This window comes from Alosa alosa, chromosome 16 (genome assembly GCF_017589495.1).
Source record: "Alosa alosa isolate M-15738 ecotype Scorff River chromosome 16, AALO_Geno_1.1, whole genome shotgun sequence".
In the NCBI taxonomy this organism is placed as follows: domain Eukaryota; kingdom Metazoa; phylum Chordata; class Actinopteri; order Clupeiformes; family Clupeidae; genus Alosa; species Alosa alosa.
This window is the reverse complement of record NC_063204.1, coordinates 31,549,057-31,566,666: the sequence shown is the minus strand read 5'-3', so window position 1 is coordinate 31,566,666 and position 17,610 is coordinate 31,549,057. Positions and strand designations below refer to the sequence as shown.

Here is a 17,610-nt window from a genome sequence, read left to right as displayed (position 1 = left end):
CCTGCAGCGCATATGAACACAGCTGAAAGGATTATTGGTGCTTCAATCCCCTCCCTGAAGGACATTTACACCTCCCACCTCACCCGCAAGACGACCACAATTGTGAGTGATGCAAGTCACCCCGCTCACAATTTGTATGATCTACTGCCCTCTGGGAAGAGGTACAGAAACCTGCGCTCCCGCGCCACCAGACTCACCAACAGCTTCATACACCAGGCTGTTAGGATCCTGAACTCTCTCCACCCTCAGCTACATAACATCCTGGACTTTTAGACCCACAATGGCTGCCTTGCACTACTCCACTTGCACTACTCCACTTGTACACTTGCACACTTGCAACTTGTTGTTGTTGTCCTGTTGTCCTGAACACTTCTGCTGCTCTTACATAACTTGCACCACTATGCCACTTGCATACTTAGGTCAAACAAAACTACCTCAGCCATTTATTGGCCTGACTTTTGCACTCCCAGATAGCAAGGTGACATTGATATGATGTTGATTTTCCATCCAAATCATCATTTTGGTTGAGATTGAAATTGAATTGAGACATTGAATTGAGACATTGAATTGATTGAAATTGAATTGAGACATTGAATCAGCATTACAATCCTGACAAAAACCCGACAGTGCATGAATATCGATAAGAGAGATATCGAAACAACATTGGTTTATAGTTTATGTTGCCATAATCGATAGAGCATCGATACATAGTTCACTAAAAGATATTGAAAAGTCATGGATTTGTGGTTGACTGGGAAATCTTAACGTGGTGATTGAAAAGTAGTGGATTTATAGTTGACTGCGCGACGACGTTTGAACTGTCCAGTTCATTTTCAGCAACAGTTCAGTCAGACCAACGGGGGTGTTCAGCTCTCTGTCAAGTTCACTCCTCCTTAATGGTAAGCAAGCATTTATTTATCAAACGATAATGTTTTATTGTAAAAGTGTACTACATTAAATTCGGTCATGTTTACAGTCTATGTACATCGTACTGTCAGATTTACAAACTGATTCAAATGCTAGGCTAGCTAAATTTACTTGCTGTTGTCAAATTAATGTTTAGGCTAACTTACGTTATGGCAGTTCATCATAATGTTAGGTTAACGTTACTCGGCAGTCTGATTTATAATTAGGTCCTACCTTTGTTGTCAGTAAATTACAGTTTATTATACTCATGATAATAAAATATGAAGTAGTGCTAGGCCTACCGGTAACGTTAGCTTCTAGGCTGTCAAAATTATAGGCTGAAGATGTGCTGCTGGTTTACGTGGAGATTTAGCTAACATTTATGTAACTCCTGGTGATCATATTTTTGTGAGTTTTTAATAGGCTAACTTTAGCAATACTGATATAAGTCAACTTTAAGTCATATCTGACTAGACTGCTATCATTAACCGTTCATTGGGCAGCAAAAGTGTTCGGACGAACAGAGCTGCCCGAATGGCTGGTGCTGCTAGCAAACCCGGCATGTTCAATGAGCTCACCCAGCTTAAAGAAAACTGAATTATTCTAACACCATCTTCAGCCTGGCATTTTGACAGCAAACTCAACAAACATATAGAATATATATTCTATGATTATTCTAAAGTTTCAATTATAAGTAGCCTTCAGTTGAACATATTTATCTAACACTGTCTATCTCTTTTTCTTCTGTTTCTGTTAGGTGCCACTTCACTCTGCTACTGGATGGTGGAGGGCTAACTGCGAACGGGTGGTCTATGAATGCTATACTGAATGGATGGCAGGGAAGCACAACACACGTGAATTTCTATATGAAGAAGAGTTAATAAATGCACTTGATTTTCAAACTGATAAGTTGTCTGGTTATTTATGCACGATTGTGTAGCCTAAACCAGCCATACTAGGCCTAGTCAAATTTATCCTGGCTGTATATAAAGCAGGATGTGAATTTCCCAATATTTTTCCAGATTAAAAGTGGTTTACTGAGGTTTAATATCAATTGAAATACCATTGAAATCGCATTGATCTTTAGTTTGGTTGTAATTTCAACGTTGTTTCAATATTCATTACAGTGCATGAAAATGCACTGTACTGTTATTCCAAGGCATTTTATTACAGTGCATGAAAATGCACTGTACTGTTCTTCCTAGGCTTCTTATTACAGTGCATGAAAATGCACTGTACTGTTCTTCCTAGGCTTCTTCTTATTCTTCTTCTAACGATTTAATGCAGCTTCAACCGCTTAACGTAAAACTTCATTCAAACTATGTTACGTAGGTCTTACTTGGGACATGGGTGCTATGTATTTTTCAGCTTTGTAACTTTTATACTTTTTAAACTATTAATTAAAAACTAGTCAAAATTTCCCCATAGACTTAACATGGGCTGATGACATCACAATAGAGCCGTTAAGCAATTAGAATCCTATGGCAGGTGTTCAGGCCACCTGGACCAACTGCCAGTCTCAGGCTTTAAGCATACAAACTGGCCCTATTAAGACTACACATCCTGTTCAACTGCTTCCTCTGCCAAAAACTGTTTCAAAATAAAAGTCCTCACTACAATATTTCACTGTTAAACAATTTAACCCTTTAAACTACTGAACTTTTTAACTGTTCAGCCATTGTAACTGTTACTTGTCATCAACAATGACTCCTACCCACTGTAGCTAGTTAGCATGGTTAGCATGTTAGCATTGCTAACATTGTTAGCATTTTAAACAAAACTGCTAAAAATGATTAGCTAAGTTAGCTAAGTAACATGGTTAGCATAGTTAGCATGCTAACATGCTAGTTAGCATAACTGCTAAAAATGATTAATTAAGTTAGCTAAGTAACATAGTTAGCATGCTAGCAAGTTAGCTAAGTTAGCTAAGTCACATGGTAAGTATACTTAATATGTTAGCATGCTAGTTAGCATACCTACTAAAAATGATTAGCTAGGTTAGCTAAGTCACATGGTTAACATAGTGTTAGTTAGCATAACTACTAAAAATGAAAACATTAGCTAGTAATTAAGTAACTTGGTTAACATTATTATCTTTGATAACATAGTTAGCATAACTGCTAGCAAACATTAGAGCCATTCCAACTGTCAGTTATCGTCAATTATCTACCTAAATAATTTAACCATTTAAATTATCCACCTATTTAACCATTCAATCATTCCAACTATATTAAACCTTATCTAACAAGCAAATCATTTAACTATATAAACTATCCACCTATTTAACTGTTCAGTCATTCCAACTATATTAAACCTCATCTACCTAGCAAATAATTTAACGTTTTAAACTATCCACCTATTTAACTGTTCAGTCATTCCAACTATATTAAACCTCATCTACCTAGTTCAGTCATTCCAACTATATTAAACATCATCTACCTAGTTCAGTCATTCCAACTATATTAAACCTCATCTACCTAGCAAATAATTTAATGTTTTAAACTATCCACCTATTTAACTGTTCAGTCATTCCAACTATATTAAACCTCATCTACCTAGTTCAGTCATTCCAACTATATTAAATCTCATTATGTTGGTTGCCAATTAGCACATCATCTGTTTTAAAAATATATTTCACACCATATGTTTTGCATTTTCATGCACTGGTAATTCCCTGGAATTGCGTTTTCTAGTTCTTCTTCTTATTATTACAGTGCATGAAAATGCACTGTACTGTTCTTCCAAGGCATTTTATTATTATTCTTCTTGCGTAATTTGTCAGCTGTGATCAAATGCGTTCAATAACTTCCACTTTTATGTCATAAATATAACATGCCTATGATTAATGTTTGTATGGTGTATCTAATCTAGGCCTCTCTTATGTTTAATCAAATTGGCTTTGCCCACCCATTTGAACATTTCTGGCTACACCACTGGTAAAATGTACTACAAATAGGTAGTCTAAGAAAGGTCTTGTAAGCGTATTAGTTATCCACCTCTTTGTTTTATACACCATTAACAAGCATTAACAAGCTGCTTGTTAACACTTACAAGCTGCACGTTAACTGTTAAGAAATATGCTTGTAAGTAACTTAAAAAGCTGCTTATTAACACTTACAAGCTGCATGTTAACAGTTACTTAATTTTATTAAAAAAATAACAACAGTTAACTAACTGTTAGCATTGAATTGTTAACTGCTTATTATGCACTGTTAATACCTAATAAGCATGTTATTCTAAAGCGTTACCCAAAATTCTTTGCACGAACATGCGCAGATACAATTTAATATTCCGAAAGGGACATTTTCCGAATAATGTGTTTCCATGCCACAATATTCTGGTTAAAAGAGGCATATGCTAGGGGTGTTATTCCAGTTTTTAGTACTCTGAATATGACCTTATTTGGGTTATGGCATCTGGAATAAGGTGTTTACATGACTCATGCGCAATCGGAATATTGTCATTATTCCGAATAAAACCAGAATATGGTGTGCATGGAAACATACTGTAGCGATTGAAGCCTTTCCAGACCCACTCTCTGAGCTTTGAGTAGCTGTCTGGTGTTTACCAGGATACCCAGGGATCATAGGATTGTCAAAAACAGTGATTGCATTTGCAATAGAGGGCATTTGCTCTAATCTAGTCTTTAACTTTAGTCTGAGTTTATTGAATAAACTTAATCTGAATTTAATTGGTTTGGTTTACGTATTTACTGATTTGCTTGAATACACTGTGGTAGAAATGCTGATGTTATGCTTACCAGTAACAGTTCCCAAAGTATCAATGCAAAACAGTTTAATAAAACGTTTAATAAAAAAAAGTCAGTGTCCCAAGGTAAGGAAATAAGGAATACTTATTTACATTCTACATTCAGTAACATTCTACTCACCCTCTTCATATTTGTAGTTATTCATGATGCTTTCAGCTACATTTGAACCAACTGCTTTTGTTAGGATCTTCTTCCCTACATAGGTTGTGTTTTTTTGCACAGTCGTCCACTGTCCATTCCTATCCACCATCTTAAATACTACATCACTGTTCACCTAATGATGAGAGAAGCATTTGTAGATAAAAAAAAGAAAGCATCTCTGAAAGGAAGGATCAGCCATTCCGATGCAGAGTCAACCTTTTACCTCGGCAAAGACAAATCGGGCATCATAAGGGTAACACAGGTCCCCTTCTTTGATGGCTTTAACTGAGGTTGGGCCACATTGATAGAATCCTGAGGGAGAGTAAATAAAAACAATATTAAGAAGTTGATTTACCATAGTAAGTGTTGAGTATTTCAGATAACAGTGGTCTAAAATACTGATGGATTGCCAAAAAAAAACACACCATTACTGGTTTCTTGTGGCGTGGCATCCACTACCTGCCAGCCCCAATATTTGGAGTCAAGGGTCATGTCCGGCCTTCTCATGTAGGCCTCATTCCAGCAGTGGTAATTCCTTTTTGTACAAATACAGGTAAAATCAGGGTTTCAGAATACAACATTTGAAAAATACTAGTAAAGTGCCAGTATGCGGTGCAGACACCCTGTATTTTGCACTGATTGTCAAATTGTTGCATTCAACATTTGATAGAGATTTCTCAGATGAGAGAAGAGACCAGAGGTTACTTGCTTTATAGATAGATAGACAGATAAATATAGTGCTGCTTGAAAGTTGGATAAGTGGATAAGTTAACAAAAAATCAAAATATGACATTTGCAAAAGTATGTGAACCCATGTAGTTAATTTCTTGTAGCACCTACTTTTGCAACCACTACTTCAACCAGAGCTAGTGAGCGAGGAGCGGAGTGGGTGGAATTTTGTTGAAGCGTGGAGCGCTTTTAATTTAGAGGCTTGGAGACTTTGGAGGCTGCTCTGTTCCGCTCCAATTTCGCTCCAATACCGCTCACACCACAAGTCTGAGGCATGCCCAAATCCACCCAGAATTCACGTTTTCCTAATAAAACCAAGACCGTTAAATTTTAAAGATTGGCCATTGTAAGTTTGTTGATGGGGATGGAGTTAGCTAAATATTTTAGAAAGGAAACTGAAGTCATACAAGTGTACGAATACAAAGTAGGAATAAGTATCTATTTTTTTAAACATTTCATTTTTGATTATATTAATGTTTGTCTATTTAGGTCTAATTTTGTAGTTGAAGATTGCTCATTTAATGCACATTTGCAGATTTGTTCTAAGATCTGTCGAAAAACAAGTCATTAAACTTATATACTGTACTTGTTTACAACAAATACAAATGTTGTTATTTTTCAATTCAACTTCAGTAACTTTAGCGCACAATTTGGAACTACTTCAAGGATCTCCATAAAGTATGTTGTTTTGTATGTTTACTTTACTTTACTTTAGTATGGTTACTTGTTCACTTTTAAATGATTGCCCTTTTATACTTGTATGTACTATTACCTTATGTTTTTTATGTATTTTTATTATTATTTTTTTATTTTTTACTTTTTAAACTATTCTTGTACTATTGCCCTTCTATGATTTTATCAGCTATTCATGTTTGCTTTTGTTTATGTAAAGCACATTGAATGACCTCTGTGTATGAAATGCGCTATACAAATAAAGTTCACTTGACTTGACTTTTGCTATGCTTTTATTTGTTATTACTGTCTCCTTTTGTTTATGTAAAGCACATTGAATGACCTCTATGTTTTAGAAATAAACTTGACTTGACTAAAGTAGAGTAAACAGCCATTTCACCTTTTTGCTAGTAATTGCCCTGTAATCTTTGCCAACAACTTCTAATTGGATACACCAATTTAGCATCATTTTATCATACACATTCTACATAATGTTCTCACCACATTGAGTCATTAGTGTGTGTCCTGTTCATTGTCCCATCTTCATCTACGAAGATATCAATCGTTAAATTTCCATTGCTGTCATGGGAAGAGTTGTAGTTGGTGACCACCCTGCATGGGACCCCCAGACAACGCAAAACTGAAGAAGAGTAACACATGGAAAGGGGCTGCTATATTAGGTTTTTTTGGATTTTTATAAATTATAGTTTTTGCAACATGTAACCTCACTCACAACCTAATGCTTCATAGGATATATTACTTCTTTGACCCTTGCTACCATGCTAACATGCTATTCCCATGGCTAGGAGTGTTGGGCTAGACTGTGCTTCATGCAATGCCTTTAGCCATTATTGGCCTATCTTAAACATAAATGGGGTTGAATTTACTAATTCAAGAGGCATTGTGGTATCTAAAACCAAGCTAAGTAAAGTTCCAAGTATGTCACCGACTAGTCATGTACAGTAGTAACAGTACAATCGGTACTGCTAAAAGCTGGCTAATGTGCTTAACCAAAATATTTTTCTGACATTGTTATTAAGGAGTTTCTAACATGAAGCGCAAAACTATTCAGTATATAGTCAGTGTGGCAAGTAGGAAGGATAGGTGTATTCCTATATGTATTCCTATGTAGGTGCCTGCCTTCATAGTAAGAAAAGTAGAGGTAGCGTGTCTAAAACTATAATATAAACAGGCCTAAATTGGTGTATGAATGATATACTTTCTGGTAAGTTTCACAACACAAACTCACTGGTATTTAATACACCAGCATACACCCAACACTGTGCATAAGACACGGGTGTACCGCTGTTGCTGTACTGGAGAAGGATTTCTGCGCTGCCAGTCCAAGCGGAGGGAGAAGTGCCCATGGTATAGACACCAGACCAGTTACCCACCAACACCCCATTGTCATCCAGGGCATTCACCTGTGCAAATACACTCTTTGGTGAGATTCAAAACATCTTCACAAGCAATCATAATTAAATGGTGAATAATTCAAATGAAATTTTGAATTTACATTATTACCCTTTCATTTACAGTGACTGAAACATTATTACATTTGTATAGGTTAAACAGATGTGACAATAATGTTCACTGTACCCTAAAATGATGACTACTCAAAAGGAATAAATCTCAAAATTACATCACTAAAACAACATAGTCCATTCAAAACCATGTCTTGGCTTGGCTGGCCTATAATGTGTGCAAAAGTGCATCTACATGATTGCCAAAGGGTAAAGGATGTAAAATATTGAGTGTTAAAACGGATAAAGTTACAATGGTTTTGCTGATCCTATGCGGTCCTTGCTATGCTAAATAAAGCTGTTGCTATGATGGTTGCTAGGGTAATCATGTTGGTTGCTGTAGTGGTTGCTAGGTTGACATTATAGTGTTGGTTGCTAGGTTGTTGTTATGGTAATTAAGATGATTGCTAGGCATAGCTGTCAACATTGAACATTAAAAATAAGGGAGATTTCCCGATTTACTCACCTAAAATACGGGGAAATGTCAACAATCGTATTTCTGTTGCTATCCCTCTGCTGACAGCAAGAATACTACAAACCTACTACAAAACTGCTGCATTAACTAAACGAGGTGTGAAGCTAGGTTTAACGTGACTGCTTACAGATTGGCGTCAAATCGTACCCTCACCACATCCACACCGTTATTTTAAATAGGTAGGGCTAATGTTGTAATTACCATGATGATAATCTTTTCAGTCATATATTGACTCTTGATCAACTACTAAGTGTGGGCCTATTGTGGGCCTACTGTCACATGTCCACAGGAGCAGTTAACTATAGGGACAGGAAATGTAATCAAATGTGTACATTGTCATGTCTTGATTAATTCACTCTCACTACAACAATGGTCTCAAGTCTCATTAAAGTACTTCTCATGTGACCCAAAATCAGCTGACCTCCAATCATGTGATCCATATCAATGTAACCAACTACAAACTAGGTAGCCTATTTAAGAGAGGCTCACAGAGCATTCTAGGAGCTATTCTGTAGTCAGAATCTCCCGCACCACTAAGGTGTGTAGTCATCATCCTCTGAGCTGGTATGTTCATTCTCTGATTGCTTCATATGGTTTCCTAAATGTTCCTTTAACCTGTTTTCGTAACTTTCACATTATTCATTTAGATGTACCTTCTATAATGTATTGGATGAATAGCTTGTGTCTGACAAATAAATTGTTATGCTTTGACCCGCATAGTTTTCTAGAGTTTCTTTAGATATCCCTCAAGTTTAAGATGGGCCAGGAGGAACGGCTAGGATTAGTCTCCAGGGCCGTGGGGGCTAAATCAGTGAAAGTGTAGGCATGCTACCAGGAGAACTGGCCATCGTATTGTACTGTGGTGGGTCACTGATTTTATTAGTAGTCTGGAATTAGACAGCTAACCTTAGCACACCCTGAACCCTCTGTAGCTTCGGTAAGATGTTCTGTCCAGATGAGCATAGTGGTCCAGGCCAGCACTATAGCCTCTGACCGACTTTCACACTAGGATCATTACTCAAGTGAAGGCGCCTCCCGAATTAATCTGCCGAGGAGGGCCTCGCACACTATTCTTGGGGAAGATGCGTCTAATTAAATAGCTAGAAGGCATTCTTGTAACAGCATTGTGGGTAGGCCCACATCGGCCTACTATGGATAGTAATATTACGTTGACCGAAACTTCTCCATATCTAGCGGGGTCAGAATCATTAGGTTAACAGGGGTTCTATAATCAATTGTTATTTCCAACAGCACGCGGACAGCTTCACGATTTCCTTCGACCACTCCCAGTTCCCTCATTGGTCCTGACGAGTGACGTCTTACAATGTTATGAGAAAATATGTTAAGGCTAATGTTATGAGAGTATTAAAATACAGGATATTGTACTGGAAAATATTAAAACAGGAAGAAAAAAGTTAAAATATGTGAGAAACCCGGAAAAAACGGGAGGGTTGACAGGTATGTTGCTAGGGTGTTTGATGGCGTTTCATACGCCCATTGGCTGCGCGCAGTTTGCAGTGAAACCAGCGCAAGAGAACATGGAAATGAACGGAGCGTCTACTTGTAAACACAAGGAAGAAGAAGAACGAACAGAGCCAGAGCAGGGAGCATAGACAAAGAGGAGGGAGTTATCTAGTAAAGTAAAGTAAAAAGTAGGGCTGTCAATATTAACGCAATTAATTGTCTTAACGCATTGTGTTTAGCCTACCTATTTCCTTTGTGGGGGGCTGATGTCATATAACTGAAACCGCAAGATTGTTTATTTTATTGTCTTTGGAGTTAGCTGAAGATGGAGAGGAATGTGAGGATCTTGTAGGCGAAAAGTTTCAGTTTTAAAAAGCTGCCTGATCAGTGATCAATGCTGCCGCTACAGTACCACAACACGCATCACACACTGTGCGTAGGGCACCAAGAGACAGAGGAGGGACCAACATTTAGCCAATAAATAGTAGCTTTACTGCAAACTGTTTTTCACTCTTGTTAGAGAAAGTTTACAATGTCAACATGAACCAACAGCATGTTACATAAAGATCAGTGGTCCCCAAACTTTTTCTTCTGAGGTCCAGCTCGCTATGCCTGGCTCTAAGAGAGGGCCAGAGACTCGGAGTATATCAGTAACCATAAATATCTTAGAACTGTGAACAACAGCAGTCTACAGCAGTTGAATATTCCATTACATTTAATCATAGGCTACTGCAATTTAATACCATTGTTAGCTGTGTTTATATTGCCATCATGCCATATCAGTGTAAAATGTAGCTCAAATGAAACTACAAATGAAAATACTAATAAAAAGACGTAAGCACTCCCAAAAGTATTAGCAAGGAGTCCCAAAAGTATATTTTATTCAAAATGTGTGAACTCTGAGTCTTTGCCTACACAGCTCAAGTTGTGAACAAGCAATATCCTACAAATAATTTAAAGTTCTCAAACTATGAGAGGTTTATGAAGTGCTGACAAAAACATCTGAAATGACCACTTTCACTCACCTTATGAGAACTTTGTGAATTGTGAATTTGAATGAACATTTGAACGAGTGGATAAAAAATAGAAATAATTATCCCAGAAAGACCCAGAAATAAGACTTGAATAGAAGTTAATTAGTTATTAACAATTAATTGATAAACTTTTAGAATACTTTGAGCACTGATGCAGTCAGCATAGGCCTCTTACATTGTTTGCAGGTAGCCCTACATTTCATTCCGTTTTCGATGGCAAACGCGAAACAACGCCAAAACAACCACCAGTGGACAAAAAGAGTATTACATGTGTACAGTTAAGACTCACCATAGAGAATGAATGGGGGAAATTACGGAGGTTATAGTTTGACGATGTCGTACTCCTGTGCGGGCCAGATGCTATATACCACGGACATGTTTTGGGGGGCCACCCAAAATGAGGTGGCGGGCCGTAGTTTGGGGACCACTGATAAAGATTATACTTTGCGCATGAGAGGGAGAGAAAATGAGTGGCAGGTTCCAGCTGGCTTGTCATTGTTGATAATTTATATCTCCTTTTTATTATAAGAAACTTATCAAATTAAATCATGAAGGCAAAAAAATGTGGCTAGTGGAAATTCTGATTGGCTGGTAACTTTAGAAAGTTACCAGCCACATTGGGTGGTGACCAAAAAAGTTGATTCAAAACCCTGTTGACATTATATTGGTGGCTGCTAGGGTAATTGTTCTTCGTTGGTGGAAAGCGCTACCAGTTCCTACAAGAGCAGGGACATCCCTCTCCATCTTCAAAAAATACCTAGCACCACCTGACTAGAACCGACACTTGATTGTATAAAAACAGCACTCACTGATGCACTTTTTATTATTGTACTCTACCTTTTTAAATAGTTTTTAAATTGCTCTAGAATTGTTGAGAGAATTGTTTTAAAAAAAAAGATTTTTCAACTGTTTACCATGTTGTAAGTTGCTTTGCCTAAAAATGCATCAGCCAAATGTAATGTAATGTAATGTAATTATGATGGTTGCTAGGGTATATATGGTGGTTGCTATGCCAAATAAAGCTGTTTCTTAGCTGATTGCTATGGTAATCATATTTATTGCTATGGTGGTTGGTAGTTTAGACATTATTGTGGTGGTTGCTAGGTTGTTGCTAAGGAACATAATGTGGTTGTTATGCCATATATAGCAGTTGATGTAGAGCTGAAGATTTTTGCCCGAACCCGACGGGACCCAACGGTTCGGGCTTAATTTCTATCATTTCACACGGGCTCTGGCCAGGCTCGGTATAGGCTTGCGCGGTATAGGTTAAATGAGCGGTCAGGCAATGCCTTTCGATTAGCTGCGAGAAAAATGTGAAAATGGATGCTGAGGAGGTGAACGGAGGCTGGCCTCTGGCGATTATGTTTTAGTTGCACCGGCAAAGAAAGCAAAGTCTGAGATGTGGAAAAGTTTTGACCATGTGCATAATGAGAATAATGAGCCAGTGGGTTATGTGAAATGCAAAAGATGCGACATTCTGCAGAATGACAGGGAATTCGTCGCTGATAAGGCATGTTGATCTGCCAGTGCACAGGATCAACCTTCAATCACATTGTTTGTTACAGCAACAAAACCCATCCCTGCAAATGTGAAACAAACGGTTACGGAGAAGTGTCAGCTTTTGCTGTAAAGACATTAGAGAAGAGCTGGCACAAGAGCTGGCGCAAGAACTAATTAATGTCGGGGCTGCGTATGGGAGGGTTCCCGTAAACTTTAGAGTGCTGAGATGTTACGATATTACAGAGGACTTAGGCCTCCAACTTCCAAGTGGCCTATAGTCTACATTAGTCATGAATAAATTATGTTAAAAAATGTATAAATGACTCATTCTTGACAAAAGGCAAAAGAGCTGCGTGCGGACATTTCCATAATGTCGGGCTGTAAACGGGTTCGAGCTTTTAAAAAGCTGTCAGTCTCGGTATCTTTGTAACATAGGTCTTCTAAAAGACATAGCTGCTATGTTCTTTTCATCTGTGTAACTTTTATACTTTTTAAACTATGAATTAAACTTTTACTATTAAACTATTACTATTAAACTATTAATTAAACTATTAAACTATTCAAAATTTCCCCATAGACTTAACATTGGCCATTATGACATTACAATAACAACTAGAGAATGTAATTCCAGGGAATTACGAGTGCATGTGAAAATGGCTGCTGAATGAAATATTGTTGAATATTGTCTAAAATATAATCTAAGTAAAAAGATGAAGGTCAGATAGAGAAAAAAGCTGTTGAGTAGTTGAGTAGTTTAAATAGTTAAATTATTAAATAGCGAATTATTGTATTGAGGACTTATTTTGAAGTTGAAGTTAAGGACAGAGGAAACCGTTGGCGGGAGGTGTAGTTGATGACGATTGATAGTTGGAATGGCAGAACAGTTAAATAGTTGGATAGTGAAAATGGTTAGGTTATTTAATAGGGAATTATTGAAGTGAGTACTGTTATTTTGTTATTTATACAGTTGTGGGCAGAGGAAACAGTTGACGGGAGTCATAGTTGATGACAACTGACAGTTTGAAAGGCTGAACAGTTAAATAGTTGGATAGTTAAAATGGTTACATTTTTTAATATAGAATTATTGTAGTGATGACTAATTTTAAAACAGTTGTGGGCAGAGGAAACAGCTGGCAGGAGTCATAGTTGATGACAACTGACAGTTTGAAAGGCTGAACAGTAAAATAGTTGGATAGTTAAAATGGTGAAATTATTCAAAATGAAATTATTGTAGTAAGGAGTTTTATTTTGAAACAGTTGTGGGCAGAGGAAACAGTTGAAAGAAGTCAAAGTTGACAACTGACTGTTGCTAGAGTAGTTATGGTGGTTGCTATGCTGGTTGCTAGGTTTTAACTGTGAATATGGTTGCTAGGCTGTTGCTAGGGTACTTGAAGTCATTGCTAGGTTGTTGCTAGGGTGTCCATGGTGGCTACTATCTAAAAATAAAGGAGTTGCTACAGTGGTTTGCTAGTATAATCATATTGGTTGCTATGGAAACTGACATACATGCTTAATTTCAATGGTTGCTAAATTGGTTGCTAGGTAGGTGGTGGTTTAATATAGTAGGCTAGAGGCATAGTTGATGATGACAGTTGGAATAGTTGAACAGTTAAATAGTTGGATAGTTTAAATGGTTAAATTGTTTAATATAGAACTATTGTAGTGAGGACTTTTATTTTGAAACAGTTGTGGGCAGAGGAAGCAGTTGAACAGGATCTGTAGTCTTAATAGAGTCATATTGTATGCTTAAATACAATATATTTATATTATGGGCCTCTGGTGTACTCCATCCGTGAACGGCGCTGCGCTTCGGAAAGGGATTTCTCCGCTGCCGCGACCACAGGATTGACCTGCGAGCTGCCAGATCTGTTGCCTGGAGTCTGGATTGAGTAGGCTAACGTTAACGTTAGAAGGAAGTTTGAAGAACTCTTACGACAGCGATCTCACTGAACAACAAATGGTCGCTGTCAATGTTCACCGAGTTGCTGATCTGTAGGATCACCTACGACTTCAGACTGTTCATTGCTTCCAGTGCTCTCCAGACTGCCAGGAAAACGTTAAATCCTCCGGGTTGGACACAGCTGTCCGCCTTCATCATTGTCCTTGGACTATTCAGCCGGTTAACTAGATGCAACCAACTGGACTAAGTTAACATGAGTTTTCTTTTTAAAATGTCTTAATTATTAGAGTGCTTGAAAATGCACTCTACTGTTATCCGAATTATTACAGTGCATGAAAATGCACTGTACTGTTCTTCCAAGTCTTCTTATTCTTACGATTATTATTATACTTCTTCTAACGCAGTTAATGCAGCTTCAACCGTTTAATGTAGAAACTTCATTCAAACTATGTTGCGTAGGTCTTACTTAGGACAAGAGGGCTTTTTTTCATCTTTGTAACTTTTATACTTTTTAAACTATTTATTAAAAACTACTCAAAATTTCCCCATAGACTTAACATTAGGCTGATGACATCACAATGGACTAATTAACTTGATTTGCACCTGTATCAACTTCCAGCTGCTCATCTAGGCCCCATCAAAGAATCAATTCAACTGATTGCACCTGTATCAACTGCTTTCTGCTGAACTAGGCCAACTCTCTCTGTGTCTCTCCATTCTACAAAGATATAAGGCACATTTCATCCAACTTTTTATCCATTCATCCTCTTCAAACCATTCACTCATCCACCCATTAAACTATCCATCAACATCCATTAAACAATCTGCCTATCAACATCCATTCAACTTTCTGTCTATCAACATCCATTACACTATCTACATTTTTTAAACTATATACTCTGTCTCAGGCTTTAAGCATACAATATGGCTCTATTAAGACTGCCGTTAAGCAATTAGAATCCTAGGCCAGGTGGCCAGGCTATATTAAACCTCATCTACCTAGTTCAGTCATTCCAACTATTAAACCTCATCTACCTAGCAAATAATTTAACCTTTTAAACTATCCACCTATTTAACTGTTCAGTCATTCCAACTATATTAAACCTTATCTACCTAGTTCAGTCATTCCAACTATATTAAACCTCATCTACCTAGCAAATAATTTAACCTTTTACACTATCCACCTATTTAACTGTTCAGTCATTCCAACTATATTAAACCTCATCTACGTAGTTCAGTCATTCCAACTATATTAAACCTTATCTACCTAGTTCAGTCATTCCAACTATATTAAACCTCATCTACCTAGCAAATAATTTAACCATTTAAACTATCCACCTATTTAACTGTCCAGTCATTCCAACTATATTAAACCTCGTCTACCTAGCAAATAATTTAACCTTTTAAACTATCAACCTATCTGTTCAGTCATTCCAACTATATTAAACCTCATCTACCTAGTTCAGTCATTTGAACTATATTAAACCTCATCATGTTGGTTGCCAATTAGCACATCATCTGTTTTAACAATATATTTCCCACCATATGTTTTGCATTTTCATGCACTAGTAATTCCCTGGAATTGCGTTTTCTAGTTACAGTGCATGAAAATGCACTGTACTGTTCTTCCTAGGCTTTTTATTATAGTGCATGAAAATGCACTATACTGTTCTTCCAAGGCTTCTTCTTCTTCTTCTTCTAACGCGTTTAATGCAGCTTCAACCGTTTAACGTAGAAACTTCATTCAAACATTGTCACGTAGGTCTTACTTAAGACAAGAGTGCTATGTATTTTTCAGCTTTGTAACTTTTATACTTTTTAAACTATTAATTAAAAACTATCAAAATTTCCCCATTGACTTAACATTGCCCTTTATGACATCACAGCAATTAGAATCCTGTGGCAGGTGTTCCGGCCACCTGGATCAACTGCCAGTCTCAGGCTTTAAGCATACAAACTGGCCCTATTAAGACTACACATCCTGTTCAACTGCTTCCTCTGCCAAAAACTGTTTCAAAATAAAAGTCCTCACTACAATATTTCACTGTTAAACAATTTAACCCTTTAAACTACTGAACTTTTTAACTGTTCAGCCATTGTAACTGTTACTTGTCATCAACTATGACTCTTACCCACTGTAGCTAGTTAGCATGGTTAGCATAGTTAGCATGTTAGCATGCAAAACTGCTAAAAATGATTAGCTAAGTCACATGGTTAGCATAGTTAGCATGTTAGCATGCTAGTTAGCATAACTGCTAAAAATTATTAGCTAGCTAAGTTAGCTAAGTAACATGGTTAGCATAGTTAGCATGCTAGTTAACATTTTTAGCAAAACTGCTAAAAATGATTAGCTAGGTTAGCTAAGTCACATGGTTAGCATAGTTAACATGCTAGTTAGCAAAACTGCTAAAAATGATTAGCTAAGTTGGCTAAGTCACATGGTTAACATAGTTAGCGTGTTAGCATGCTAGTTAGCACAGTTAGCATAACTACTAAAAATGATTGGCTAGGTTAGCTAAGTCACATGGTTAGCATAGTTAACATTGTTAGCATGCTATTTTTGCATTTTCATGCACTATATTTCCTTCAGGAAATGCTTTTCTAGTTATTTATCTTCTTCTAACGCTTTTTGTGCGTTTAATACAGCTTCAACTGTTTAACGTAGAAACTTCATTCAAACTGCGTTGAGTAGGTCTTACTTATGTGACTTCAGCTATGTATTTTTCAACTTTTATACTTTTTAAACTATTAATGAAAAAATACAAAAATGTCCCCATTGACTTAACATTAGATTATGACATCACAATAGCAACTAGAAAATGTAATTCCAGGGAATTACGCGTCCATGAAAATGAAGCTAGGACAGACATAGCATAGCTTAATAAAAAGTTGATGGTTTAGATGTAAACAGTTTAAAAGTTGAATGTAGATAGTTTAACAGTTGTTAATAGACAGATAGTTTAATGAATGTTGAAAGTTTAAAAGTTATATGTAGATAGTTTAAAGGCTGTATATAGGTAGATAGTTGACGATAACTGACAGCTGGAACGGCTCTAATGTTTGCTAGCAGTTATGCTAACAAAGCTGATTATTTTGACCAAGTTACTCATGTTTTCTAGCAGTTTTGGAAAAAATGCTAACATGCTAACCATGTGACTTAGCTAACTTAGCTAATCATTTTTAGCAGTTATGCTAAATTGGTAACAATGCTAACTATGCTAACCATGTGACTTAGCTAACCATGCTAATCATTTGTAGCAGTTTTACTAAAAATGTTAACTATGCTAACCATGTGACTCAGCTAACTCAGCTAACTATGCTAACCATGTGACTCAGCTAACAGTTTTGCTAAAATGTTAACTATGCTAACAATACTAATGATGCTAACTAGCTAGTGATGACTTTTATTTTGAAACAGTTGAAGGCAGAGGATACAGTTGATGGGAGTCCTAGTTGACAAACAGTTACAGTAACAGTTGATAACAGTTGAACAGTTG

General features: G+C 36.9%; 1 protein-coding gene across 2 annotated transcripts in view; it reads right to left on the bottom strand.

Annotated features, from left to right (window-relative positions):
* Positions 1-17,610, bottom strand: part of LOC125309375 (coagulation factor XIII A chain-like) — a 99,425-nt gene that overhangs the window by 38,656 nt on the left and 43,159 nt on the right. For both annotated transcript variants that reach the window (XM_048266242.1, XM_048266243.1), the window contains 5 exons: positions 7,467-7,641; positions 6,719-6,857; positions 5,242-5,351; positions 5,040-5,128; positions 4,796-4,949 (listed from right to left, as the gene is read on the bottom strand). In XM_048266242.1, coding sequence (XP_048122199.1) covers positions 4,796-4,949; positions 5,040-5,128; positions 5,242-5,351; positions 6,719-6,857; positions 7,467-7,641 — 667 coding nt within the window. The remainder of the gene's footprint in view (positions 1-4,795; positions 4,950-5,039; positions 5,129-5,241; positions 5,352-6,718; positions 6,858-7,466; positions 7,642-17,610) is intronic.